Raw genomic sequence first — 27,736 nt, forward strand, 5'->3', positions numbered from 1 at the left:
ATATAGATCCCCCCTATCCTGTGTGCGAACACTGAGTGAGTTGGATAAGTTCAGCTTCGGACAGATGGAGATTTTATTGGCATCTGGGACTAGTGACTTGCTGGGTAACGATAAGAGGGCAAAACTGTGTACACCTGTGATGTCCTCCAAGGCCACGACCCTCAGGTAGTGGCTTGCAAAGACCATGTTAGATCTCCAAAAGCATCCTCCCATGATGGCTCAGATGGAGCAATTACTGTGGAGAGCCATTGTAGAGGCAACTGCCTGGGTCTCGTGCGGATTGTTGGCTCCAGGAGGATCAAGGTCAGAGGCCTCATACGCCTGAAAAAAAGGGGGCGCGTAATTACAGGGATATGGTATTGTCTTGGAGAGTGGAATGAAAAGTCGTATCCAAGCACCATTTGTAGCGGCGGATGAAAACTCCTAGTGCCTGCACAGAAGGAGTTCCTCATCATGTTCAACGCCCACAATGGAGGAGAGAGGTGGGATGGCTATGAAGTGTGAACAGCTCTGCACACAGGTAATCCTCAAGGTGGAAGGAGCACAGGAGGGCTTGCATTTCCGGAACCTTGGTCATTTTTCAATCCTCTGGAACTGCCAACACCATGTAGGTTGTACCATGTGATGGCATGCAGATGGATTAGAAGGTTCAGCCACCCTGGTAGTTCTAGTGGATCAGTTTCCTCAAGATTTTGAAGTTCCACGACCCACACTCTCGCCAGCCATTAAGGCACAAACAAAATCAGAACAAGGCTCTTGGTTGCCCTGATCTTCTGCATCCTCTTTGAAAGAAGTACAGCTGGCGAAAAAGCTTACGCTCTTAGTCCTTCCTAAGGCTTGCTGAGAGCGTCGAACACCCATGCCTGTGGATCCAGAACCAGAGAGACATATGTCCAGATCTGAAAGTTCTGGTTGGTGGCAAAGAGGTAGGTGTTTGGATGACTGAGACACTGACATATGAGACTGAAGGCCTGGGGATGAAGCTGCCACTCTGTGTGAGCCAGCTTGTCTGGCCTGGACAGAGTGTCTGTTCTGACATCATAGGAACTGTTGGACGTGAGACAGGAGTAGGTGTCCTCTGATTGTCGACATAAGCAGCCCCAAAAGCACTAGCCACTGGCAAAGTGTGAGGGGTTGCTGAATGGCAGGTATCAGATGGCGCAGTATCTTGAGCCACCTGTTCTGTATAACTGTTAAGAGGTCTAGGTCTATCTGAAACAGGCCTCCTATGAATTGAAGCCAGTATGATGGGATGAGTTCCGACTTCACCTCATTAACCATCAATCCCAGTTGATGGTAAAGTCCCAGTGAAGGAGCAGGGTTGATGTGTCAAGATGGTTCAGAGGATAATCGTCTACGTAGTATTCGAATGTGAGGATTCGGCGGTCGCTGGGATGGATGGGCACAGGCAGCTTGGACAACTGGGGTTATTTCCCCTTCATGTCTCCACCCCTGCCACGGCAGGATTAATAAGAGCCTTGGGACTTCCCTATTCCCATGTCCCTTCCCTCAAAAAGGAGACCGGTCTGGAGCCTGGTCTTTCATGGAGAAACCCCAAGCACGGTAGTTGCCAGTCCTACAACAGTGTTGAGCTAAGTTCCTGGAGAAATGTTCTTGTGCCTTAACGGTTGTCTCATCTCACATAACTGGAGACTCAGAAAGGTGTGTCCGATATCTGGCCAATAAAGTCGCAGACCAGGGATGACGAAGAAGTCTGCGCTTGAATTTAGAATCATGTCGGTAAGGGCCAGGTATCCCAGACGGCGAGTGGTGGTAATCTAGGCCAATGCAGCCTTAAGATGATTCTGCATGGAGTCGATCAGCCTCTGTTGATAATAGACAACCATCTGGAGATGAACCTCTCAGTTGATGTTAGTCTCAGTCAGATCCTGGCCTTTGGACCAAGATGAGGAAGCCAGATCAGACAATGGTTTCAATGAGCGTCTATTCTGTCTCAGTGGAAGCCATATAGGTATCAGGAATCTTGAGAATGGTAGGTTACAAAGACCCCGTCATCTGATGAAGATCCTCGTCCAAGACTAAAGCATTGTCAGCCACCTCAAAGGCATGGATGGGGAAGTCCTTCCTCTTGAACCTGGGCACCTTAAAGGCTGGAGAGAGTGAGAGCCAAGCAAAGTCTTCATCCTGTGGTTTGCCTCACAACTGGTTGGAACAACATCTTCAACTGGACCTCAGACAGCTTCATTTTTCTGTTGAAAGAAAGCAGTAAATGCTAAAAAATTTAAAATAATCATTTTAGTAAACCTATGCAACTTTTACATGTTTAAGACTGTTTTCCACTAGCAAGTAAAATTATGCAGTGTATTTGATGAATTCTGCGGCAGAATCATCAAATTTCTGCCGGAGATCTGAATAAAATTATTTCCAGCAAAATATACAGTGGGACTGGCTTATGTGGTCAGATGGAGGGCCATGACAACCTGTGTATTCCAGCATCTGTGACAATACTTCTTCCTCCATATTTGGCTTGAGACCCAGCATAAGATGGTAGATTTCTTCATCATTATGGTCTGCTTCAAAGTCTAGGTTAGTATGTCTGATACACAAGCCATGCCTGGGTGTGAGTGATGATCTGAGTCCCATTTGAGACCAGCTCTGGACCAAGACCTTAAATGACCATGGTGTCCATGGGGAACAACTCCATTTCCTGTTCCATAGCTCTAGCAACCCCACACAAGCTACCTTTCAGTGCCCATGATCATCATGTGGCTGCCGTGACTGTGGAGTTAGTGGTGTTCATGGTTCTAAATCCTGGTTCCAAAGATCAAGGGTTACCGTGCTGTGCCCATGATAGGCATGTAGCAACCTCTATGTTGTTGGCATGAAGGCTTTCTTCAACTATATTCCATTGTCACATGGCCACAGTATATGCTCTCCCCTGGTGACCTCTTGCACAGGGTAGCTTTCTCAGCCTGTTGGGGTACTTCTTGCTCCTTCTTGAAGGTATCCATCTCTGCAGAAAACGCCATCAGCCACTGATTCATCATAGCCTGCATGGCCTCTTGCTGTCTCTACATGAAGTCACCAAGTAAACTCATGGACAGCGTAGATGTAGCATCTGTCTGGGCTGGACTCTGGTGCTGGGGAAGGTCTAGGGTTGTCTATCTGTGGCATGGGATGACACATTTCACCAACTGCTGTGAGCATGTTCAGTGTTTTCTTCTTAGCCACTTCCTTCCTTTTCGCCTTTTGCCATGAATCCGCCACCTTGGCATTACCACCTAATAATAATAATAATAATAATAATAATAATAATAACTACAGATTTATAAAGAGCTGGTATCCAGGTCGAAGAACTGCTCAAAAGCGACCTCCAAAAGTCGCCATTCTAACACTAGGCACAGAGAGTAGGGACTGGCAGCTTGATCTGAGAGATCTCCCAGGCACGTACTCTTCAAGAATCTCGCTGATATAAGTTGTTTTTTTATTGTGTCTCGCATTGAACACAATCAGCATCACTTTATACTGGATTCTCTCATTGATTTTGAGCCAGTGGAGGTTCCGTAGAATCTGTGTGATATGGTCAAACTTTTTGGATTTAGTAACAAGCCTGGCAGCACAGTTTTGAACTCTTTGAAGTTTAGTAAAAGGTTATGAGGAAGGCCGATGAGTAGTCCATTACAGAAATCTAGATGTGATAGAACACATGCGTGAACTAGAGAGGCAGCTGTGTTTGCATTTATACACTGGCGAATCTGTCCAATATTCCTGATGTTCAGATATGCTCGCTTGCAGATGTTATCCACGTGAGAAGCCATAGATAGTGATGAGTTGAAAATCACACCCAGGTTACAAACTTCTTTGCCTGGAACGATCATATTGCCTCCGATGTCGAGACAAGGATAGCTCACTTCAGTTTTATCACAGTTTAATTTGAGAAAATTTGTCAAATTTGTTTTTGAAGGGACCTAGCAACTTCATGTTTCAGGTAAACGAATAATCAACCTATTCAGCTGTATTACTAGGATATGTTAAACTGAAGACACAATTAAATACAGTGAGACAACTATGAATAACTGTTGACAGTGAAGAGGACTTCTGTTGAAAATCTCAAGATGGTTTCATTGTGATGACAGCCCAAATAGAGGATTTCCAGCAAGGATGTAATAGAAGTGTCAAATCAGATGATATGATTACAGATGAACTGACAACCAGAAGGACAACATGTTGCAAGCGTAGCCATACAATCAAACAGTTCCTGAAAAAAAACTATTTTCAGATATATCCACAATGCTCAGATTACCTGTTGTCTCTACAGTCAAGAGTGACTTTGCTTGAGGCTAATAACAATTTTCACTTTTTTACTTTATTATACATTTTGAAACAAAATCTTTCTAAAACCTGCTAATTGACTACCAGAACTGAGTACTTGCAATGCCTGTCCTTGATAGCAGCCTCACCTGTGACCTGTCATATGACTTATTACCTTGTGAGTTGCCATGTGTTTCTTGACGTTCGACTTCTGAGCAAATGCCCTCCCACAGACAATACATTGGAAAGGCTTCTCCCCTGTATGGGCCCGCACATGCTGCTGTAGGTCAAAATTCTTAGCAAACATCTTATCACAATACTGGCAGCGGAGTCTCTTCTTAGAGGAGCAGCTGTCCTCGGCTTGTTGAGCTGCAAGTTTTGTTTGTTTCCGTGCCTTGTTAACTGCCTGGCCGTCTGTCCCATTCATAACAGTCTGCTGAACACTAGATTGTGCACTTCTTCTACCTGAACAGACCAAAAAGGAGTTTCAAAATACACAAGAAGTCATTTCTACCCTTCTGCCTTTTTAAACATGTTTCTAAACTCACAAAATAAAGTAAATATATGTCATGTATCTGATTATAGCACTCAAACCTATGGCTAGTCCTAAAGCTAGTAATGTTACAAAACTTGTAAAGTCTAGATATTTTTTTTATATTTGTATACTTATCCTGCATTACTCCTTAATACATTTACGGTGTAAGCTTGCTTTTTACAGAAATGAAGCTATTATTGAAAAGAGAAAAAAGTTTGTTCACTTCCATGAGCAGGACTCCAAATCACTTGCTGCCACGACTTTCCGGAGGCGGTTATGTCACAGATATTACCTTTGTTTACAGGTAAATTGTCGTGGGGAGGCAAGTCTGTGATTGGTGGGCCCTTAGATGTAGTAATGCAGGGTAAGTATACAAATATAAAAATATATCCGGATTTTACCAGATTTTTTAACTTATCCTGCATTATTCCTGAATTCATCTGTATCCGTCTGTATAGAGGTGGGGACATCTTCCGATGTGTACTCAATAAACACTCTCACAACCAGCAGTCGTGTTAGCTATACGGTGCAATTTTGTCTGTGCAGATCGGTAACTGATCAACCAATCCTGTCCACGAAAAGGTAACAAGAGTATGAGTATATCTGGATGGACAAACAGTAAGAGAAGATAGCATGCGCTAGCCATGAGTGCGTATAAGCTGGGAAGCCCCCCCCAAATTAATTGTTTTTAAAGCATCGCATATTGGTCACCTGCTGGGCTACAACCAGAGGTCCAAAACTGCAAATGCCCTCGACGTCTTCTAAAACAACTTCCCTCAGGTAGTGGCTAGTGAAGACCGAGTCTGATCTCCGAAAACAACCTTGGTCTTCTGATCCTCAAGCCTAAAGGAGCGTAACAGAGCTTGCAGTTCTGGTATCTTGGTAATTTTACAATATTCCAGAACTGCAAACACTGAATGTAAAGCTACTAAATACTTGGTAATGGTGAAAATTGTATTCGTCAGCAAACCAATGCCAGATCCCATGTAGACTACATAAATGCACTCCCTAACTGATCCCTGAAGCACAATGTAATTGATGTGGGAAGAAGAATAAATTTGGAGCTGTATCCAGTAGATAAAGCTGAATATACAAATCTTTGGTCTGAAATATCATACCATCGAAGTAAGGACTTCATTTCCAACCCCTGGACATCATATAAGCACTCCCGTAATCATATCGAGGTGATAATAAAGGGAAGTGCCTTGTTACTCTGTGTGTTGTCATTGGAGGCCTACAGAAATTAGTGCCTCAAGTCACACTGATGCACAGCGACAAACATCTAATCAGGTGGTTGCAGTATTACACACATGGAAGCCTGCAGACTAATCTGTACAAATACACCACACGGCTAAGTCCAGTAAAGTCAGGCATGTTGTCAGTCAGCGAGTCCTTGACACGTGACATTTAAATCACCCTGTGCAGTAACCTCAAACCCTGCCTTCTACCGGAAACGAGGTCCAAGCTCCACACACTGTGAACTGTATGTTAGGCAGACAAGTGTTTCTGAGTTCTGTGTAGAAAGTGTGACGTGGCCGGTGCATGATGCCTGGTCATGTCCTGTAAACTATTATCCTGAGAGATCGGTATCCGGTAGCATATGACGATTACGTTGATCATGAATTTGTGATGATCCTCACATTTTGGTCATGTCAACAGATCATGTCAACCAGCAGGCACGTGAAACAATTCTTGAGAGAACTCTCGCCCTCTTCTTAAAATAATTCAGCCAAAATTGAATGTTTCTGGATTAGATAGGGAGAATTGACGGGACATTTCACAGAATCCTCACCATAAAGCCAGGAGCTGCCTTGACATGAGGGAACATTGGTACTCCCTTGTATTAAAGCCAATCGTGTGTCCAGTATCTGGATGGTCCATGGTTTAGACAACCCCGTCATACCATGGAGATCCTCATGCCTCTTAAACTTGGAGACCTTGAAAGTTGAAGTGAGGGTCAAGTGGGAGAAGTCCTCGTCCAGCGCCCTGCCGATGTCATTAAGCATGGTATCTGGTGGGATGGAAGAAGGGTCCCTCTTGGCCAATCTGGCATCTGGGCAAGGATGAGTATCTTACTTCAAGGGGTAGTAAATGGACTCAACTAACGTCCCCTAAAGGAGTCTAATAGGTAGTGCTCTGAGCGGCAGCCAGGAGAGCGGCTCCTGGACCATCGCTTGGACCGTGGCACCTTGGAGGAACATGAAAGACTGTGACAAATGTCACCGTCATGTGCAAATAATAAATATTATTGTCAAACCAAGCATCACCTGTTCACAGTCGACGAGGACCAATTTAGCAGCGGGTCATCTGTCCCATGACCATGAGTAACATGAAAGTTTTGTGACGTCACCACTTCTGGTATGGCATGTCAGCTGGTGATTGGGGGTCCTGCTCATGGAATGGAACAACCTTTTTTCTCTCTTCAGCAGGACCAATCACAGCTTTATTTCAGTCAAAAGCATGCAATAAGGATAAATGCAGGATAAGTTAAAAATATAGCTTAAGGCAGTGCCCAAAATAATTGAAACTCCAAACAAGTCAGACAGGCAGATGACTCATCAATGTAAGCCCGTCTTGAAAGTTGCAGGCCCACAATTGTAACCACATGTTAGTGAAGATAATCAATATCATGTTATGAGACTTGCTTTACTGTGTGCCTCTAATATTTTACAGCTCCCTAATCACAGAGGTAGCTCTTGCTCTCAGGTAAGTGAGTAACACATCAATGTCTCATTCAAAAATCGCCAGTGTAGCAAATAACATTTTCTACTAACCAGTCAGTCCTGCTGTGTACATAAATTGAAGAAATATTGAACTGTTTAAGAGTAATGCTCTAAAAGCGATCACTACCCTCATCAGAAGCAAAGTCCAGCTTCTTGCATTGAAAACGCAAAAAACAATGTTGAAAAATATTGAACAGTTCATGAGTTATTGTCCCAGAAATAATGAGTGATAGACGAATGACGGACGAATGGTTTCTATAAAGGACTTAGAAATTATCAATGGCAGCACATGACTGAACTACTGGTAAAGATACCAAGTGCTGTGTGAGTGCACTGACATTAATTATTATTATCGGTGCCTCTTTGACTGTAAACCTAAAACCGTGTGTTTCAGTATCATTTATTGATTATTCATTGACCTGTACTTTTCTGATTTCACAATTTAGTTCTGCATGTACAGATTTCTGGGTAACCATTGTGTCCAGCCCACTGGGGACTATGAAACCAATGAGTAGGCTATTCTTGAGTAATTATGCTGAACACGCTGTTCCGGGTGACTTCTAGTATGCACCTGTTTATGTGCTGCCCCAATTGTGTCACATGTCACATGTCACATGAGCTCATGTAAGCTCTGATATGCTCATAGTGAGTGAGTGAGTATGGTTTTACGCCGCTTTTAGCAATATTCCAGCAATATCATGGCGGGGGACACCAGAAATGGGCTTTACACATTGTACCCATGTCGGGAATTCAACCCGGGTCTTCGGCATGACGAGCTAACGCTTTAACCACTAGGCTACACGACCGCCCCTGATATGCTTATAAGCCAAAATGCAATATATAGGCAATGTCTTACAAGCATACTCATATCCACTGCCATGGACAAGTTCTCGTGAGTACAAGACTGAAGCCTCTCACCACAAATGCAGTCCGGGACTTTGCCATCTCAGTAGGTAGTGATCATTGGATAAAATTAGAAATGTTAGTATAAATTGTATATTTATATACCTATCCTATCTCACACTTTGCATTTCTCCCTTCTTCTTCGATCCTATGTTGGAACGTGCTTGAATCAGCTTCTAAAACTAAAAATAGCCCCCCAAGCCCCCCTGCATCTCCATGGTTATGTCCAAAAGCTAGGTCAATTACGTGCCTCTCGTGCACGCAGTGCCTGCTTGAACTGACCACGTGTGCGCCTCTACCAATCCATTCTCTATCACAGAGCTTATTAGGCTAGAGTTAATGAGATGCGGGGATGGTCGGGTGGGCTTATCGCGTGTGACAGTGTAATTTTGAATTTGTTCTAGAATTTCAAAAAAACTGTCTAGCATCTAAAGACATGAACTTGTGAGCGGGAAAGAAATACACACGATCAATCGGAATTAATGATCCGATACATTACTCAAACGAAACAGCATGAGATCAGGTATACATGCCGAACATTTTTTCCTGTAAGTCATTGTACATATAGAACGACCGTGTAGCTGTAAACTCATAAGTGAAACGGCAGACGACTTGAGATCAATCCTACCATATTCCATAGCAATGGATCTTCAAACCCAAACCCTACATCACAAATACCTTAGGCAGAGGTGAGCGGAATAAAGGTTAGAGACACCGATCTTTTTTGTTGTTGTGTTTGTTTTGTTTTTTGATCGACCGCACCGATGGTGACTTCGTAAATTAAGACTAAAAAGTCTCTACAGATAAGCTTATCCACCCTCCAAAAGAGACTCAATCTGGGAAACCCGAACAATAAAAAAACATGTAATACCACGTGAATGTTTAATGATTTATTCTGTATATACAATTGTAACCGGCAAGGATTACGAAGTATAAGAGGTTATGTTCTGCATGAACTTGGGCGAGACAGTTGTTGTGCCAACAACAACGAACCGAATTTGTTGAGCCCTTGTACGATTGTGACTGAATGTATACAATCGGCTGCACCGATTGGTCACTTCGTAAATTAGATGAATAAGTCTCTACAAACGAGCTAGTCCATCCTCCGAAAGGGACTCGATCTGGGAAAAATCGAACATGTAATACCATGTAAATGTTCAATGATTTATTCTGTATATACACTTGTAACCCCGTAGTATAAGTGTTTATTATCTGCGTGAACTGGGGCGAGACAGCTGTTGAGCCAAAACCAACAGACCAAACTTATGGAGCCCTTGTACGTCTGTGACTGAAATGTCGCGAAGGTATTGGGACGCAAACACAGTATCAGACTTCCAAAAGCACCATTCCATGATGGTTGAGGGGGTGCAGTTACTGTGGAGGGCCATGGTGGAAGCAACCGCACGAGTCTCATGAGGATTTGACGTTGTAGGTGGAGGCAGCACTGCAAAAGTATGGTTCACCGGCGCTCTTGGGTCCGGTAAAGGTGACCGATCGAGCCGAGGAGGGCTTTGAACCCTGTTGACCTCTTCGTCCTCTGCCGCGCCCTCGAAAGAGATTAGGCCGGGACGAAATAAGCTCACGTAAATCGCGCTGGGCAGGAACAAATTTGGGATATTGGCGATCCTTTTTCTGTTGATCCTTCAATTGTCTTTTCTGGAGAAGGTCCACCGCGACCTAAAGGCTAGAATGTCTCTGCACGTCCTGTGCGACTTGTATCGTGTCAGCAAACAAGGAGCGGGAAGACCAGGGTTGCTGATACAGTTTGGCTTTAAATTGGTCATCCCAGGAAGAATGTTGTAGCACACCACGGCAACGAAGAGCCGTCATGGAGCCGGCGTGGTGAGAGAGTAGTTCCAAAATCTGCGCAATCTTGTCTCTAGTAAGGTTAATAAATCCCTTAGTAAAGACGTCTTCTTGGGAATGAGAGGAGAGAGCGACGGAGAGTGCGTCCATGACTGACAAGAGAGAGCGATGGAGAGTGCGTCCATGACTGACAAAATAGTAGACACGAGTGGGAGGGTACGGCGGACTGTGGTATCCAAGTGCGTTAGGTCCCGATCTTCAACCACATAAGGCGACAGAGTAGAAACGTCACTGTCAATCTCGGGGGAGACCACCGTAGTAGACATGCCATGAGTGCCAGTGTCTTCAAGGATGAAGCGGGGGATATGTGGAGACGATCCCCAAGTCGATGAAAGGCGTGTCTAGGTTAGAGTTAATGTCCAGTAAGACCGGTCTTGGAAGGAGCGTAATCTTGGACGAACTAGCCGATGAAACTGCGAATCCAGAGAACATATCCGCACTCCCACTCTGCTGTAACTACAGTTTATCAGCTATCCAAGGCAAGACTGATTCAGGGTCCGTTGGTTCATTACTCCCAAGAGAGGAATGCCTTGACAGGGTATCGTCAAGAACTGTCAGTTGGTTGAGCCTGGATATTGGGATCACCCGAAGTAGAGGCCGAACCACCTGAGCCGGGAGGAGTCGAACGGGGAAACAACTGGAACCGGTACTGGATCAGTAGGTTGAGGAGTCGATGAAGGATCGGAACGGTGAAGGAGGACAGTGGATATTGCTTTCATAAGAGTATTAAACGATGGTTCCGAAGTCTGTTGTTGATCCCTGTGATCCCAACTCGTGGGTAGGATAGATGGACAAGGGTCGGAAGGAGCCGACCTAGAAGGATTACACTCCGGCAATCTGTGCGCCGAATGAGAACGGCTCCGAGAATGACTTCGACGATCACGTTCTTTATACGAAAATGAATGCTGATCCAGTGAACTGTGAGGTGGGTAGGCGTAGCCGACAGAAGAGCGGTAGTCAGGGAAACGTGAGTAGGGGTATCTGGGACACTGGTAATAAGAGTCATTGTAGATTTGGTAGGTATCCCATCCTCTATGAAGGGCCACGTAGGTATCCACTGCTGACAAGGTCCCGTGATGGTAGACGCTATGGTGGTAAGTCAATGATGGATGACCGGTCTCTACTGTTAGTCGAAGACGATCGGGAGCAGGAACGATGACACTCACCGAAACACGATCAAACTGCCGAACCTGTGAGCGAGATCTCAGTTCCTGCAAGTTTAAATGCCAAACCCGTAAGCGAGAGCGCCTATCCTTGGAGCGGGAGTGCTGATCCTGTGAGTGAGAGCACTGCTTCCAGGAGCAGGAATGCTGATCCTTGGAATGAGAGCGCCGATTGTGGGAGCGGGAATGCCAATCTGTCGTCTTGGAAGGTGAACATTGTACCAAAGTGTGATGATCTAAAACGACACGAGATGAAGTCGTATCGACGACCGTATCTCTAGCACCCATGGGGGGGTGCAGAGCTAGCCGAATCCAAGAGCAGGACTTTGACAGGACTGGAGCAATCTGTCGCTGGTATAACGAAAACAGGATCCGGGTTGGTTAGACGGACTGAGCGCACATCAACGCGAGAGCACAAGTCGTCTGTAAGGAAGCTGTCTGAGAGGATGTCGTCTGTGATAGAAATTACAGGTTTGACAGGACTGTCTTTAAGGCGTGATGAGCTGGTAGTAGCTTTGGAATCCCTTGCTTTGGAACTGGACGTTGATTGTCCTTCTTTCCCATATTTATTTAGGAACTTGAATAACCTGGCAAAGGACACTGATTCTATGATGTTTTCAAACACGTCGCCACATGGTGGTGATGAGAAAGAGAATGAATTGGTAGAGGCGCACACGTGGTCAGTTCAAGCAGGCACTGCGTGCACAAGAAGCACGTAATTGACCTAGATTTTGGACATAACCATGGAGATGCAGGGGGACATGGGTGGCTATTTTTAGTTTTAGAAGCTGGAAACATGATTCAAGCATAGGATCAAAGAAGAAGGGAGAAATGCAAAGTGGGAGATAGGATAAGTTTAAAAATTGAGATTTTCGATTTGTTTCGATGAATTTGAAAAATAAATAGAAGATATAAAATTCCCAAATTGAAAAGGACGGAGCAAGGGCCATAACTCTGGAAAAAAACGAATTTACAACATCAACTTCTGAACTCATTTAACATCATTTTCCCAGTAATATCAGTGTATACAATTTCATTTCTCTAACCTAAATAGTTTTTTGAGAAAATTTGAGAAGAGGACGGATGGGCACAGACTCCGTTTCTATATCCCCTGCCCCACTTCGTGACAGGGGATAATAATGGCATACTTTGTGTTCTTGACTAAGCAATATGCGCATCTCCCTTCTAGGATACAGTAATTTGGGGACAAGAACATTTTTGAGTAGTACGGGCAGAAGAAAACATAATCAAATCTAGTCTTTGATAGAAGTGATACACATATGGAAGAGAATTTATGGAAATACCCAATAATACAACTTCAAAGAATATCGATACAATGATCAGAAGAAACTGTATCTGAAACTATTATTTTACCAGGACAAATATATTCCAATAGTGTTATTTTAGTCGCAGATTTTACTACATACATTTAAAATAATAATAAGAATAAGTGTTGTGATTTGGAAAAACTGATTGCTATTGCCGAATACTTTTCACACTTTGACAAGTCACTACTGAGGACTCCTGCGGTCTTGCTATTTCAACATTAATTTGACATATAATTGTCAATCTACAACAAATATTACTTTCAATGAGTCTAACAGGGTTTCCCCTGACGCAGAATTCTTGCGTATATGACTCTCAATTAAGGAAAATACTTCCAGAAATAAATGACTGCGTCATGACTGACGCAATTTCAAAATATCTGTGTTGTTGTTTACCAGCTTTGGAATGAAAATATTACAACTACTCACCTGAACTTAATTTATAAACATTTTCTGAAGACAATATATGCAAACATCTTAAAATTTACGTCTAGTTTTTAATTAATCGTCCTTTTTAGAAGTAACATAACTTCGCATAACACCACTGTAATGGGCTAATTTGCATAGCCTGTCACATGACCAGACTTTTCTCTCGTTTTAAAACAAACGCTAAAATCAGAAAAGCCGGGGGCTTTACATATTGTTTTGCAGAATTATATAGATATGCTACTAAAACTGTGCGACTGTGAGGTACACGACAAAATATATATAAGTGAACGTAACTCTCACACTCCGTGTGGCTTCGATGACAGCATGTGATGTAAACAAAGGAAAACTCCGCAAATGGACAAGGTTTTTCACGTTTCGGCATATTTTCTCACTAAAAGTTAACCATGACACATGTTTATCTGGATGTGTAGACTCGTAGAAAATGAAACAGAAGAAAATATTATCATTGTTGTGGTGAATAATGTGATTTGGCGCGGTCACGGTATGTGGTTAAGCGGAACCTATGGAACGGGGTAAACAGAAGTTGTAAGTATCGGAGGGACACATGTTTTTGCCGAAATTTAGGTAAACATTATTGAACAAAATTTTAAATAAAATTAATAAAATAGATGACAAACATAAGGTCAGATATACAGAGAACACATTTTTAGTACCAGATAGTGTAACAACAGGATTAACTTGCGTAATTCAATTCGGATTTGTTATGCTATTTCCGATGACGGATCATGACAGCCTGAAATGAGACTGAAGAAAAGTCTGTGTGTATTATACACGAGAGATATTTTTTTCAGGATTTAATTGCCCATAATTAGGGGTGCGTATTATACACGTATAGATATGGTACATACGAAATGTAAAGCTTTGGGCGTGTTTGTTGTTGCTAATAAACTGTATTCAACCAGAAAATATTACGAGTGTTCACAATTCTTCAGTTCAACTTCACTGTTGATAGATAATACAAGATAACTAGATAAAACATGTAAATGAGTTAGTGGTATTAAATTATAATCTGACATGAAATGTATTTTAATATCCATCCATGATTAAAAATTATGTCTCACAGTTGAGACTGATGTTATTTATTCATCCTGTATTAGTGTCACTGTAAATTGTTTCATGACCTGTGAAGTAATTAAAGATTGTGAAAAAATAAAACCAACAAACTTTGTTTTCCATTCATTTATCCTTTATTTCTCTGTAGTACAATCAGCTGAGAACATTAATTAGCGCTTGTTAACTTAAACTAAAGACATATAATATTTAAAAGATACTTAACTTTAAGTGTAACATTAACAGTAAACACTTTAAATTTCATTAATAATACAATAAAACATTTGACTCTCAAAAAATATTTTTGACTCCCAAAACTTCATAGGCTGAGTCAAGGTGACTCTCAGATATTGGAGTCTAGGGGGGGAACCCTGAGTCTAAGTATGGCATTTATGATATTAGGCTAAATGTATCAATTCTCTGTCAAGTAAGTTTATTTCAAGCTGTCAAAAGCAGTAATCAGGTTGTGCTTGTTGTGAACAAAGGAGAGTTGGTGTGATCTGCCAATCAGTTCCTACACACTGTCGCCAAAATTAATGTAAACAATACTGAATGAAATTTGGTTAATATTAATGAAATTGATAAACATCCCCATATACAATGATCCAATTCTAGAGTTAGATAGTGTAATAACAGAATTACATTGCATACTTCAGTATGGATTTGTTGACTTGCTATGTCTAGTGTCACATGCTTATGGCAATTTCTTTGTGGGGAAAAAGATCAAAAATCTCTATGGCATGTATTATGAAAACCCCTTCTACACTGTTGTATTTGTTTTTAAAAGTGGGCACTATACTCAGGAAAAAATCAAACAATAGTTATCATTGTTAATAATTCTAAGAATACTAATTCTATGACATCTGTGCCATAAATCCTGTATTTTGGCTTCAGTCACACCAACTAAAATTTTCAGATTTTCAACAGACGTCCTCTTCAGTGTCAATTACACACACAACTAGTTGTCGCCAAGTAGCCTTGTAACTATCTAAGCCATGAAGTCATAATAGTGGCAACATCACTTTTTTCCCTCATCTACGACTAGAGGTAGATGAATTGGGGAGACGGGGGAACGGAAGTACTTCTAAGAATTATTAACAATGATAACTACTGTTCGATAATTCTTACGAAACACCTACCTCTATTACATCTCTGCCAGAATATACGAGAGGGACCCCGTGGGATCTGCCTCTAGTAACTCTCTGGGTAATTGTCAGCAATCCTCTTCTGGAAACCATTATTTACTGATTCTAATCCTACTAGAGAGAATTTCCTCTGAAATTCCCCGAGGACTTGAAATTCAGAAATGTCAAATATGTGATATTTTCACTAGAATTACAGCTATATTTGCTGGTCATGAACATAATAATGATGTTATCTCTGCTTAATGACGTCATGTCTTAAATTAGGATTTGTGACCTTAAACACCGGTGATGACGTCACTTTCGGTCTAATGGGGACAGTTGATATTCAAGGTGCTTCTAATCCATCCTTCACCAAATAGACAGAATAATCATGTATTTGCCCTCTGATGCTGCTGTCCGATCCTCGCCCCCACCCTTTTTCGATAGATAGGGGAAACTATTGATGGATGATAGTTTGCACCGCAACAATGGCTCCAAGGGAATATGCCCTCTAGGTCCGTTTGCACACCATGCAAGTAAACACTAGTGAAGTGTTTTGTGAGGCCTATTGACAGCTAGATGCTAATTGTTTTACTGAGACTGATGTCCATGAAGCGAGACTCATGGCTAGAGCTCAAATTTCATGAGCCGAGCAGGATCCAAAGACGTGGGGTGGAATTCTATGCCTTGAGTTCTGAAATTTAAGTTGCTGTCACCATGGCTAGGTGGAAGGATGCTTTCCTGGATTTTTGGAGTAAGGTAGCCTTAGCCATGGGCTAGTAAGGATCCGTTAAAAGTGCTGACAACACAACTGATAGATTCCACTTTGGGAAGATACGAGGTGTGCAAACTTCCTCTAGTAGAAAGAATCTCATTAGTCTGTTTAGAATGGGATGGATTCCAATTGAGAGTCGATCATGTTGAAGCACAGGGTCAAGAGCTGATCTGTAACCCGTGTCAGAACTTACTGTCCTTACGCAGATGTAGTTGAAAGTCCTTTACCATAGCGATGGATATAGTATTAGTTAAAATCCCTTGTCGTCTTCTCCACTGGACAAACTTATCACATCTGTTGTCATAAATAAGGGAGAATGAAGGTCTCCATGATGTTGCCACACCTTCAGAGGCAAGGTCTCAGTACCCGAATGTCTGCATCATTTGCATGATAACTTCCAGGCAGTTAGATGTAAGCTTGGCAGATTGTCATGGAAAATGTTGGACTTATGTTGTCATAAGAGATCCCAATGGAGAGGTAACTGTAGAGGTACTTCCATTAGTAGAGTTAATAATCTGGGGAACCACGTTCTGCTGGACCAGATTGGTGCTATCAGGATTATTATGCAATCCGTTTCTTCCACCATGTGGATGACCTTGTCTAAGAGAGACCATAGTTCACAGTGGGAATGCGTATGCAAATAGACCCCTCCAATCCATCGATAGTGCATCGATCTGGTGATCCCTTGGGTCGGAAACTGGACTGACATAAACCGGAAGTTGATGCTTCTAGCAGGTGGCAAATAGATCTAGGTGTGGTGTGTCCCATAACGTGGTTATCCAAGCAAAGATCTGGGGATGTAGGGTCCATTCTGTTGCCACTATTCTCCCCCGGTGGGAAAGGCTGTGGGCAAAGATGTTTAGTTTCCCAGGAATATGTCATGCTGATGGGAGTCTGCCAAGGAAAACAATCGTGTAATCTCCATCATCTATAGTTTGTGCCGTGACAACCGGACCAAGGGAATATATGCCATGTAAGTCTGACTGCACTTCACACAAGTAACAACTGGTGAAGGTGTTTTGTGAGGCCCACTGACAGCTAGAAACTACTTGATCTACTGAGACTTATGTCCATAAAGCGAGACTCTTAGCTAGGACTCTGATTTCGTGAGCTGAGCAGGATCTGAGATGTGGCGTGCAATTCTGAGCCTGTATATAACTTGATGTAACTGTAACTTTAAGCTATCCCGCTGTTGTAGCCTTGGTGATGTCCTTTTTGGAATTAGTCTTACAAGATGAGAAGAGTCTCCTTCAAAGTCATCTATGTGGGTCTGTAGCCGTGAGATAGAACTTGAGAGCTCTGATGGGACATAGAGTCTGTCTAGGTGATTTACTGTTGTTCTTACTGAAGGAATTGTATAGTGTCTATTGCCCAATGGCCCAATCATGGTAGATTGATTCTTGGCTACGAAGTTTGGGAGCGATCTTAGAGTTATTGAGGTCCAATGTTGATCATGGGTGAGAATAGAATAGTCTAAGGCATGTAATTCTGAAACCCTTGCTGCTGTTGCCATGGCTAAAAGGAAAGACCCTGTCCTGGCTTTTTGGAGTAGGGTAGCTTTAGCCATGGGCTAGTAAAGTTCCATAAACAATGCCGACAGTTCCACAGATAGATTCCACTTGGCGAAGATACGAGGTGTTCGAACATCTTCTATTGGAAAGGATCTCATTAGTCTGTTTACAATGGGATGGTTACTGATTGATAATCTGTTATGTTAAATTACAAAATTAAGGGCTGATCTATAACCTTCTATCCTCCCGTGTCAGAATTTGTTGTCTTGACGTAGATGTAGTAGAAAAGTCCACTACCATAGGGTTACATATACCATTAGGTATAATCTTCTCCACTGAAAAAACTTGTCCCATCTTGTGTCATATATAAGGGAGGATGAAGGTCTCCACGATCTTGCAAAAGCTTCTGAGGCAAGCTCAGAGTATCCGGATGTCTGTATATATAACTTCCAGGCAGTTTGATGTAGGCTGGGGAGATTGGCATACCAAGGCATACAATGGTGTAGTCTCCGTCATCAGGGAGCTGGATCTGGTTCTTCCCTGCTTCTGAATATAGGCCTGTGGTGTTGTCTGTGGCTATGAGAACGGATGATTGGTAAAGATGTAACTTCCATTCCAGGAAGGTGTAATAGATGGCCTTCAATTCCCTGCGGTTAATATGAAGGTTCTTCTCTTGTTTGTTCTACAATCTCTGTACTGTGAGGTCGTCCATATGGGTTCCCCATCCCGAATCTGACGCGTCTGTGAATAGATGGTGTTCGGGCGTCGGATAAGTCAGAGAGATTCCACCAATGGATGTCTCATCTTGTAAATCTAGGCTGATAAGCCACTCTCCTTCGACTTCGACCGTAACTTCCCTATGGATTCCATCTGGAATTTTGGCAAAGGTACCAGATATCTCTTGTTGAGGGTCTTTAGGTCCATAATCATCCTCATTTCGGTTGTATTCTTCTTCGGGACTAAGAAGAACGGAGAATATGGCTAGCAAAAGATTCCTGAGAAGATTGTCGCTTGTCGTACCCCGGACTTGGTTGGAATGAATCCTTCCAGGAGGGGACAAACTTCTTCTTAGGAGGCTTTTTGGGTGACGAAGATTTGTAGTCCCAGGGACGCTTCTATGGATGGGATGATCCGTGGTCTTTAGCAGCTAAGTTGATAGTTGAAGTTTGGAATCATTATGCAGCAGTGCCACGTGTCCCAATTTTCCGTTGAATGTTGTGGTATCCTGTCTCTTGGCCTTAGTTGTCTCCTTGGCCATCTTGGAAAATATCTTATCATCTGTGTTGACACTTCTCAATCCCTTCTCTTGTTACATGAAGTGCCTCTGCACTTCATGCAGTTATCATGAGGATCTCCCGTGACAATGAAACAGCCACACTTCTTGCACCCAGGGGTAGAGGGAGACTGCATGTTGATCTCACAAAGAGCACCAAGCACCAGCTATACTTATGTGTGTGCTCTTAATGGATACCTATATGTCTGTTTATTTTTATTAGAACTATCAGAATAATCTTAGATTAATGTGACTTACTTCCAAGTGCTAGATTGTTACTACTATTACAACAGGTGTTGACTCTAGAACACACAGGAAAAAAGTGATGTTGCCGCCAACAAGTTGTGCGTGTAATTGACAGTGAAGAGGACATCTGTTGAAAATCTGAAAATTTTAATTAGTGTGACTGAAGCGAAAATACAGGATTTATGGCAGAGATGTAATAGAGGTATAAGTTTTGTAAGAATTAGTGGTATTTATTCATGCTAACCTAATCTTGCTGATCTGTGCTGGGATGTTTCAGCACCATGGACCTATTAGCTTGAATACAAGATAATGTCTATCACTGAATCCAAAAGAGGTATAATCGAAAGAAAAACAAGTATGAAATAATGGAAAGTAACAGACCTGCTTTTGTTGGACTTGGTTTAGCAACATTGACCAGTGTTTTTTCTGTGTGAACTGGGGTAATGGTGATCTGTGGTGTTGGCTGTATGTGCACTTGGTTTGAAGTGATTGTGTTGGTGAAGGCCGAGCCACTGGAGGAGAATGAAGGCACTGTATTCACAGGACTAAGTATGGAGACATTCGCAGAACCAGCACGGCTAGTCAGCGGAGTTGTTACCTGCAGAAAGGAATGCATATATTATCATTTACAGCAAAATTACTTGATGCAAAATGTAGTTGATTCAGTAACTAGAAAAGTGTTTGCATGCACAAGCGGAAGCTGCCCCTTACCCAACTTTTCCTGAATGCCCCAGAGCTTTCCCACTAGAACATGATCTATTTTGACTTGACCAAAATCAGTCCTACGCGTCTACCTACCACAAAAAAATTCAAATTTCAAACTGATATGATATGAAAGTGTACTACCTAGCATGCTTTCTGTGTTTGTTGTTTAATGCCGCACTCAGCAGTATTCCAGCTGTATGATGGCGGTTTGTAAATAATCGAGCGTCAGATTAGAAAACTGCGATAAAATAAGATGCATCAAACAAGTTAGCCAGCCTAACCACCCAATACTGTTAGTCGCCTCTTAAGACAAGCATGGGTTGCTGAGGACCAATTCCAACCTGGATCTTCACGGGTACCATGAGATGACATCCACATACTAAAGATGTTAACAAAAATACTATGGCGATGAGATACAACACAAAGTATCAAAGACAAAACATTTCAAATTGAAGCTTTTAAAACTTGGTAAGAGGTAAAGGCTGGACCAAGGATTTAAGTGTCATATTTATGAAAAACACTTCAGAAAGTTGACAGGGCTCCCAAAGTGACATGGGTAAGCCAGAAAATGTGTCTGTTATACCCCTTGATTCATACAATGATACAATGGCTCAATAATAGGCCAAATTACATTTACAACATACGTTGGTGTTCTGTTTAAAATTTGTTTAGAATGTTGGAAGCATATCTTAGAGATGTGTATGACGTATGATGAAAGTTCAGGACACAAACTATGCCGTGACATCAGCTCATGATATGGAGAGCAATAATAACCAGTATGATCATAAAAATCTTAGATGATTTTATCGATATAAGCAATCAGCTGCAGTCATTTTCAAACTCTGAATGACATTATCTCGTCACATCCTGTAAAGTAAGAAAGTAGTTGAAGAAAGAGGCTATTATATCCAATAACTATTTTGAACATTGCTTACCATCTGCAGAGTCTGTGATTGAAGATTGTGGTCCAGGCTTGCAAAGGTCATCAGGTCATCATTGAGAACCATCCCTTGTGCCAATGGTTGTGGAACTGGTGAGGAGGGCACAGATGTTGTGCTGTACCCTCCCAGTGACTGGAATGGAAGACAACACAACTTGAATATCTAAACTGCAATTACATCATGTTTGTTAGGACTGAATATTTCACTGTGTTTGTCTTCCTGTGGAAGTAACACTACAGCTTGGATACTTCCTTGGATGTAACCAGATTAAAGTACCTTCCCACATACTAACATGCAGATATGAGAAACCAAAAGATGCATTTCCATTCTGGTGAAACGAAAAAATGTTCATACAATTCTAAACCAGAAAGTCTTATGCCGCTATCTACTTCAATAAAAAAACTTAAACCCAGGTCCAATTTAATGATATTACTTCTGCTTGCAGTAAATACATGTCATATGCAGTGACAATATAAAAGAGAGAGTACCATCTCCAGATACCTTAATCAAAATGTAATACACAAATGTCATAAGCATCTTCTGGTTGAATGAAACCATATTGCTATCTTCAAAGGAGAAAGTCCCATGCCTCCAGCAGCCTTGATATGAAAGTAACATGAACTCAATGTAATATATCTTCAAAGGAGAAAGTCCCATGCCTCCAGCAGCCTTGATATAAAAGTAACATGAACTCAATGTAATATATCTTCAAAGGAGAAAGTCCCATGCCTCCAGCAGCCTTGATATAAAAGTAACATGAACTCAATGTAATATATCTTCAAAGGAGAAAGTCCCATGCCTCCAGCAGCCTTGATATAAAAGTAACATGAACTCAATGTAATATATCTTCAAAGGAGAAAGTCCCATGCCTCCAGCAGCCTTTATATAAAAGTAACATGAACTCAATGTAATATATCTTCAAAGGAGAAAGTCCCATGCCTCCAGCAGCCTTGATATAAAAGTAACATGAACTCAATGTAATATATCTTCAAAGGAGAAAGTCCCATGCCTCCAGCAGCCTTGATATAAAAGTAACATGAACTCAATGTAATATATCTTCAAAGGAGAAAGTCCCATGCCTCCAGCAGCCTTGATATAAAAGTAACATGAACTCAATGTAATATATCTTCAAAGGAGAAAGTCCCATGCCTCCAGCAGCCTTTATATAAAAGTAACATGAACTCAATGTAATATATCTTCAAAGGAGAAAGTCCCATGCCTCCAGCAGCCTTGATATAAAAGTAACATGAACTCAATGTAATATATCTTCAAAGGAGAAAGTCCCATGCCTCCAGCAGCCTTGATATAAAAGTAACATGAACTCAATGTAATATATCTTCAAAGGAGAAAGTCCCATGCCTCCAGCAGCCTTGATATGAAAGTAACATGAACTCAATGTAATATATCTTCAAAGGAGAAAGTCCCATGCCTCCAGCAGCCTTGATATAAAAGTAACATGAACTCAATGTAATATATCTTCAAAGGAGAAAGTCCCATGCCTCCAGCAGCCTTGATATAAAAGTAACATGAACTCAATGTAATATATCTTCAAAGGAGAAAGTCCCATGCCTCCAGCAGCCTTGATATGAAAGTAACATGAACTCAATGTAATATATCTTCAAAGGAGAAAGTCCCATGCCTCCAGCAGCCTTGATATGAAAGTAACATGAACTTCTAGTTCAATGATTTCACACTTTTGCTGATGTTATGCTTGATTATTTTTACATGGAAACATTGGTGTTCTTACAAATGTATCATAACAACACAGCGGGTAGGATCAATATAGAAAGAAACTGATCTATCTGAATGATCGTAGTTACCTTGACATTGAAGGTCACACAAACTCTTACCACTTCAATTCCCAATTCATATCCTACTACAGTGAAGACTTCTTGTGTTGTCATAGACGTGATATATATCTGGCCTTGTTTGACCTTGAGAGTGAATTGGATGTTCAATATGAGAGTTTCAATAGATAACCAAATTAAAACCTTCAGGCTATGACCTTGCGGATGACCTTGACTCTCGATATGTCTCAAAGGAATTTTCACCTGTGCTAAAAGCATGATAAAGGAGATAAACATGGTATCCTTCACATGTTTCAAAACTTCAACGGCCGTGCTGAACAGAGAGTAATTCATGAAATAAGCCTGGGGATTCAAAAAATGAAAAGGGTATCATCAATCTCAGTAAAAAAGGAAAGGAGAAACTTTTCTAAGTTACAAATGCTTATCACCTAGGTCAGGATGAAATGAGATTAAACAAGTTTGAAGGTATATCACAAGTTCACTACTTTTTTCATATTTAAATATTGAAAGAAACATCTATACATAATTATGAGTGCCCTATGGAAAAAAAAAATACATTTCTAAATTTACATTTCTACTTGAATACATCTGATTATGATGAACATGATTATTTTGCTTTTTGATCGATTAATATAAAGTGTTAGCCAGTGTTGTGTCATTAGCAAGCAAGACTGTAGAAGTGTTCATCTGATACACACAAATACCAAACTGAATGGTGTAGTAAATTCCGTACAACAAATCACTTCTTGTCCCTAATCAGTACAGACAATGAACACTTTCTTCACACATTCCCTAGGCTGGACAGAGGGCCAGGAAGGCCATGATGCAAAAGCCAGCACTATAGTGCCGGATATTACCTGAGGAATTGCTGCTACAGGCATTGTTGAAGTGAATGAAGTGACAACTGCCTGTGGGATCCCTCCATCCACACTGACACGCACACTGGAAGGGGAGGATGACACAATGGCTGTACATCGCGTCTGCTTGTGAGTTACAAAGGCTGGCAGCAATGTAAATTGTTTCTTGCATTTCCCACATTGGAACAAATCCTCCTCTTCTGCTGAAAGACAGTCTGCTATCTAAACTATTATAGACTTATATCATGAAAATCAAAATAGCTTTGCAAAAGAACCACCCTTCCCTGTCAACAATCCCTGGTATTTAACTCATAAAAGAAAAGAACTAAAGTTTGCAAATAGTGACAAATCTCTTCATTACAATTAATCCCGACTTCACCATTTATACGCCAAAGAGAGGCAGTTGACAAGAAGTAAATGTGTCACATATGATAAAATTGAGAGTTGGCAGCAATGTAATTGGTTGAAAAACACATGCATCAAATCACAAAAATCTTCTTTACGTTTTACTGTGCATGAATACCTTTCCTTATAATTGTCAGTGTTCACTTAGTGGTAATGTTATCAGGTCAAACTATATCCACTGGGCTGGGCCGAGTCCAAATTTACTACCTGAGTACCTATCCCCCTATTACCCGATCCTATCAGGGTACCCACTGTAGGTCTCAAGAGATAGGTACAAATTTATGTCCGATTGGGAACTTCTTTTACCATAGCACTGGCAAAACGTATTTAGATACATGTATTAAACAATCTGGTCATATCAGGTTATATCTTTATTCAACCATATAAAAAATCAGAAGGAATGGCAGCATAGTTAGAAAGAAATACGGACATTAGTGACTTGTAGTGTAACCATAGAGTTCTAGATATTTTATGTCATTAAACAATACATCATGTGACTAACCACGGGTCAGGGTAGTCCTGTGGGTACCCGGGTCCTACTCAGTACCCACCCGACCCGGGTACCCAAGTTACCCATCCCAGCCCTAATCTACTGCACCACTCACAGGAACTCAGTGAGCACAAGACATAACACATGACAAAACCAGGCCATGACAGCCAGGAACCTTAAAAAATGGTTCAAGTTGTTTGATTGCTTTTCTCGTCGAAATCAAACTGTACCAGAACTTCTTAATTTCTTTACTACATACAACATGTACAACAAGCATGAAATACTCACATCCCCCGCCGATATGACATGTCGGGTTGTGTGCAATGCAATAGCTCCTGTGAACTATGTTCACTGGACCTTTTTGTAAATGGCCTAATTGCAGCACTAAAAAAAGTTATTACTGGTGTTGTTTTGCCATCTGCAGTTTATGATAGAATATGTAACTGAATTTGTAATGAGTAAGGATGAGACATATGGACGAACAACTTCTTTATTACAATTAGGAGCGATGGTTTCGGTGTAGGTTCTAACACCCTTATCTAGAAAGTGAAGTACAGAGTATGGTTGACAAGAATATATAGTGTTTATACAATTGAGAAGGTTTAAGATCAGTTACACTGTTGTATTTGTAATGAGTTGTGTTTCTGCATGAAGTTAGTCAGTGAATGTAACAAATGTGTCCATGACACTTTTGTAGGAACATACACTCAAGCAATGCAGAACTTACCAACAAGAAAGGAAATGTATTCAATACTGTGAGATGACATTATGTGCCAAGTTTGGTGAAGAAATATAGTACGGTTTTCAAGATCTGCTCCGGAAAGGACTACCGCCATTTTCAGTCTAAATCAAAGTCGTTGCCACGGAAGCTCGAAAAATGATTTTTTTGAAAAATCCCAAACTATCAAAAGGCACCAGTTCACCACTAGACCTATCTATGTGCGAAGTTTGATGAAGAAATACAGTATGGCTTTCAAGATCTGCTCCGGAAACGAGGACTACCGCCATTTTCAGTCTAAATCAAAGTCGTTGCCATGGAAGCTCGAAAAATAATTTTTTGAAAAATCCAAAACAATCAAAAGGCACCAGTTCACCTATGTGCCAAGTTTGGTGAAGAAATATGGTACGGTTTCTAAGATCCGCTCCGGAAACATAATGTGACGGACGGACGTACGGAAGGACGGCACCCATTCCCATATCCCCCTTCCACTTCGTGGCGGGGGATAATAACTCCCTCACCACAAATAGCTGCACGATCTCTGATACATCATTAAGCAATAATCATTACTCATAACCATCGTAAAAAAAGCCACCAAGTTATTCAAACTTTATGCGTTGGGATGTGGCGGTTTAAGGAGTAGTGTGCAATTATGTCAGATTACTAATCTGTTACCACCTGAGGTATCAAGTAGGTATCGCAATTAGCCTGTGAGGTCTGCAAGGCCAGTCTGACATTCTGCTTTGGACCTGAATTTCATGGTAAAAGGTGAGAGAATTCTGAATAGTAAAATGAGATGTTTCCCCTGCATGCATTACCTTGTGTGTCAGCACCTGATGGTATGCTCTGAGAGTCAAGGAGAGACTGAACAGCAACAGCTGTCTGATTGTCCACTGTGCAGGTGACACCACCTGAAACACAATCACATTTAGAAGCATACCAACATTCAAAAAGTTGCAACTGGACTATAAACAGCAGAGTATTTTGCGAGACTTGACTGTTTGACAGATGCTGGGATAATTGGTCAGCGAGTTATCGATGACAGAAAATCTTGAATAAATAAAGAACGAGACAACTTTCACATCTTAACTGATTACACAGATTTGTCCTACACCAGTCAATGTATCAAAAGTCAAATGATGTTTAAAATCATTACATTTGATATGATATTTTGTTGTCTGGGAAACAACATCGGTCATCTGACATCTACTGCGCGACCATATCTAATTATAGTAAACCATGTGGCCAACTTGCACATGGCACAACGTCTCCATGTGTGGGTTTATTTGCAATGAAACTACCAATTGTAATTGGGTGAAAATCTCAACACCGTAACAATTTCCCACTTGACCTGTACATCAGTAGTTTGTTTGCAGAAATGTATTTTAAAATATTTGATTTCTTTTTCAAGGCTATTCACAAGTAGATTACCGTTCTTCAAATGTATAATGCTAAAAAATATGTACTTTCAAGTTAATATTTGTTTGTTTATAAGCAAGTATTTTCTGGATTTACTTAAAACATGGCTGTCCCTCAGCTGGACCAGAATAAAAAATAATACCTAATCTATATCTAAATATTATAAAAATGTAACAAATTATGTTTTCAGACTCTCAAATGAACATTAATTACACGTATCCTATCATTATTATCTAAAACCTAATTGAAAAAAAATAAATTAGGTAAAAAAAGTTGTCCCTCAAAAGGCACTAAACTCTGTTACAACGTACTAATACTCAAAAAATAACTGCGCTATGGGAGATAACTCTCATATGCTTCCTCTTTTGGCAACATGTGTATGAAGATCATCTGCTGGTGATAGATAGATGCCACATTTATGTACACTGTTCAAGCCAATGACATCAAGATATGTCTGTTAAGTACAGTATGTTTTCTAAGCCTCAACTCTGTCACACACTGTCTATAGATCTATATCTCATTCTAATTTCCTTCACTTTTCCAAGAGAAATTGGTTAATAAGACCATGTTAGCAATGAGTATTTTAATTTCCATAAAAAGCAAAGCATGGTGGGATATGAGCCATATATAGTAAGGTTTCTCAACTCCGTTACACTCAACTCTGTAATGCCGTACAGCGTAACGGAGAGGGAAAAATTGTGCATTTGCACGATTTCGATAGTTATTGTCAGTACATAGCTTTGTTCTTCAAGAGAATTTTATTTTAATTTAACCCTATACCTGACAAATAATTTTCCCATAGTCTGTTATAAGAATTTTTTTTAAAATAGTCCCTCAGACTGCTCTGATGTTTCGGATGAACACGATGTTAGGACCTGTGCAAAATGTGGATCTGATACTATTGATAGCGCTCTTTCAGACAGTGGACTAATTATTGAAGACAGAACTGTTGTCTTTTACATTGATGGGAGTGCCCTGCTATTGTGTTTCGGCTGCAGAAAGCAGTTTCATTATGCATGTATAAACAACATATTTTCTGACAGTGTTGATGTTATGACTGATATGGAATTTGATCATTACAATTGTGAGTTTGGTAACTATATGATAGTGATCTAAAATGGCATTATAAGCAGCTTTGTGCTTATTTATTTCAACGTCTATACAAAGGGTTGAACAT

At 41.1% G+C, this 27,736-nt stretch overlaps 1 protein-coding gene across 1 annotated transcript in view; it reads right to left on the reverse strand.

The window, feature by feature from the left end:
* LOC139448226 (zinc finger protein 341-like) overlaps positions 1-27,736 on the reverse strand; it is a 57,758-nt gene that overhangs the window by 18,372 nt on the left and 11,650 nt on the right. The window contains exons 2-6 of the mRNA XM_071229748.1: positions 25,959-26,051; positions 23,528-23,727; positions 20,857-20,994; positions 19,598-19,814; positions 4,448-4,737 (exon numbers count right to left, since the gene is read on the reverse strand). Of these exons, the coding sequence (XP_071085849.1) occupies positions 4,448-4,737; positions 19,598-19,814; positions 20,857-20,994; positions 23,528-23,727; positions 25,959-26,051 (938 nt within the window). The remainder of the gene's footprint in view (positions 1-4,447; positions 4,738-19,597; positions 19,815-20,856; positions 20,995-23,527; positions 23,728-25,958; positions 26,052-27,736) is intronic.

The sequence above is a fragment of the Haliotis cracherodii genome, unplaced genomic scaffold (genome assembly GCF_022045235.1).
Source record: "Haliotis cracherodii isolate W230 unplaced genomic scaffold, xgHalCrac1.p SCAF_10, whole genome shotgun sequence".
In the NCBI taxonomy this organism is placed as follows: Eukaryota; Metazoa; Mollusca; class Gastropoda; order Lepetellida; family Haliotidae; genus Haliotis; species Haliotis cracherodii.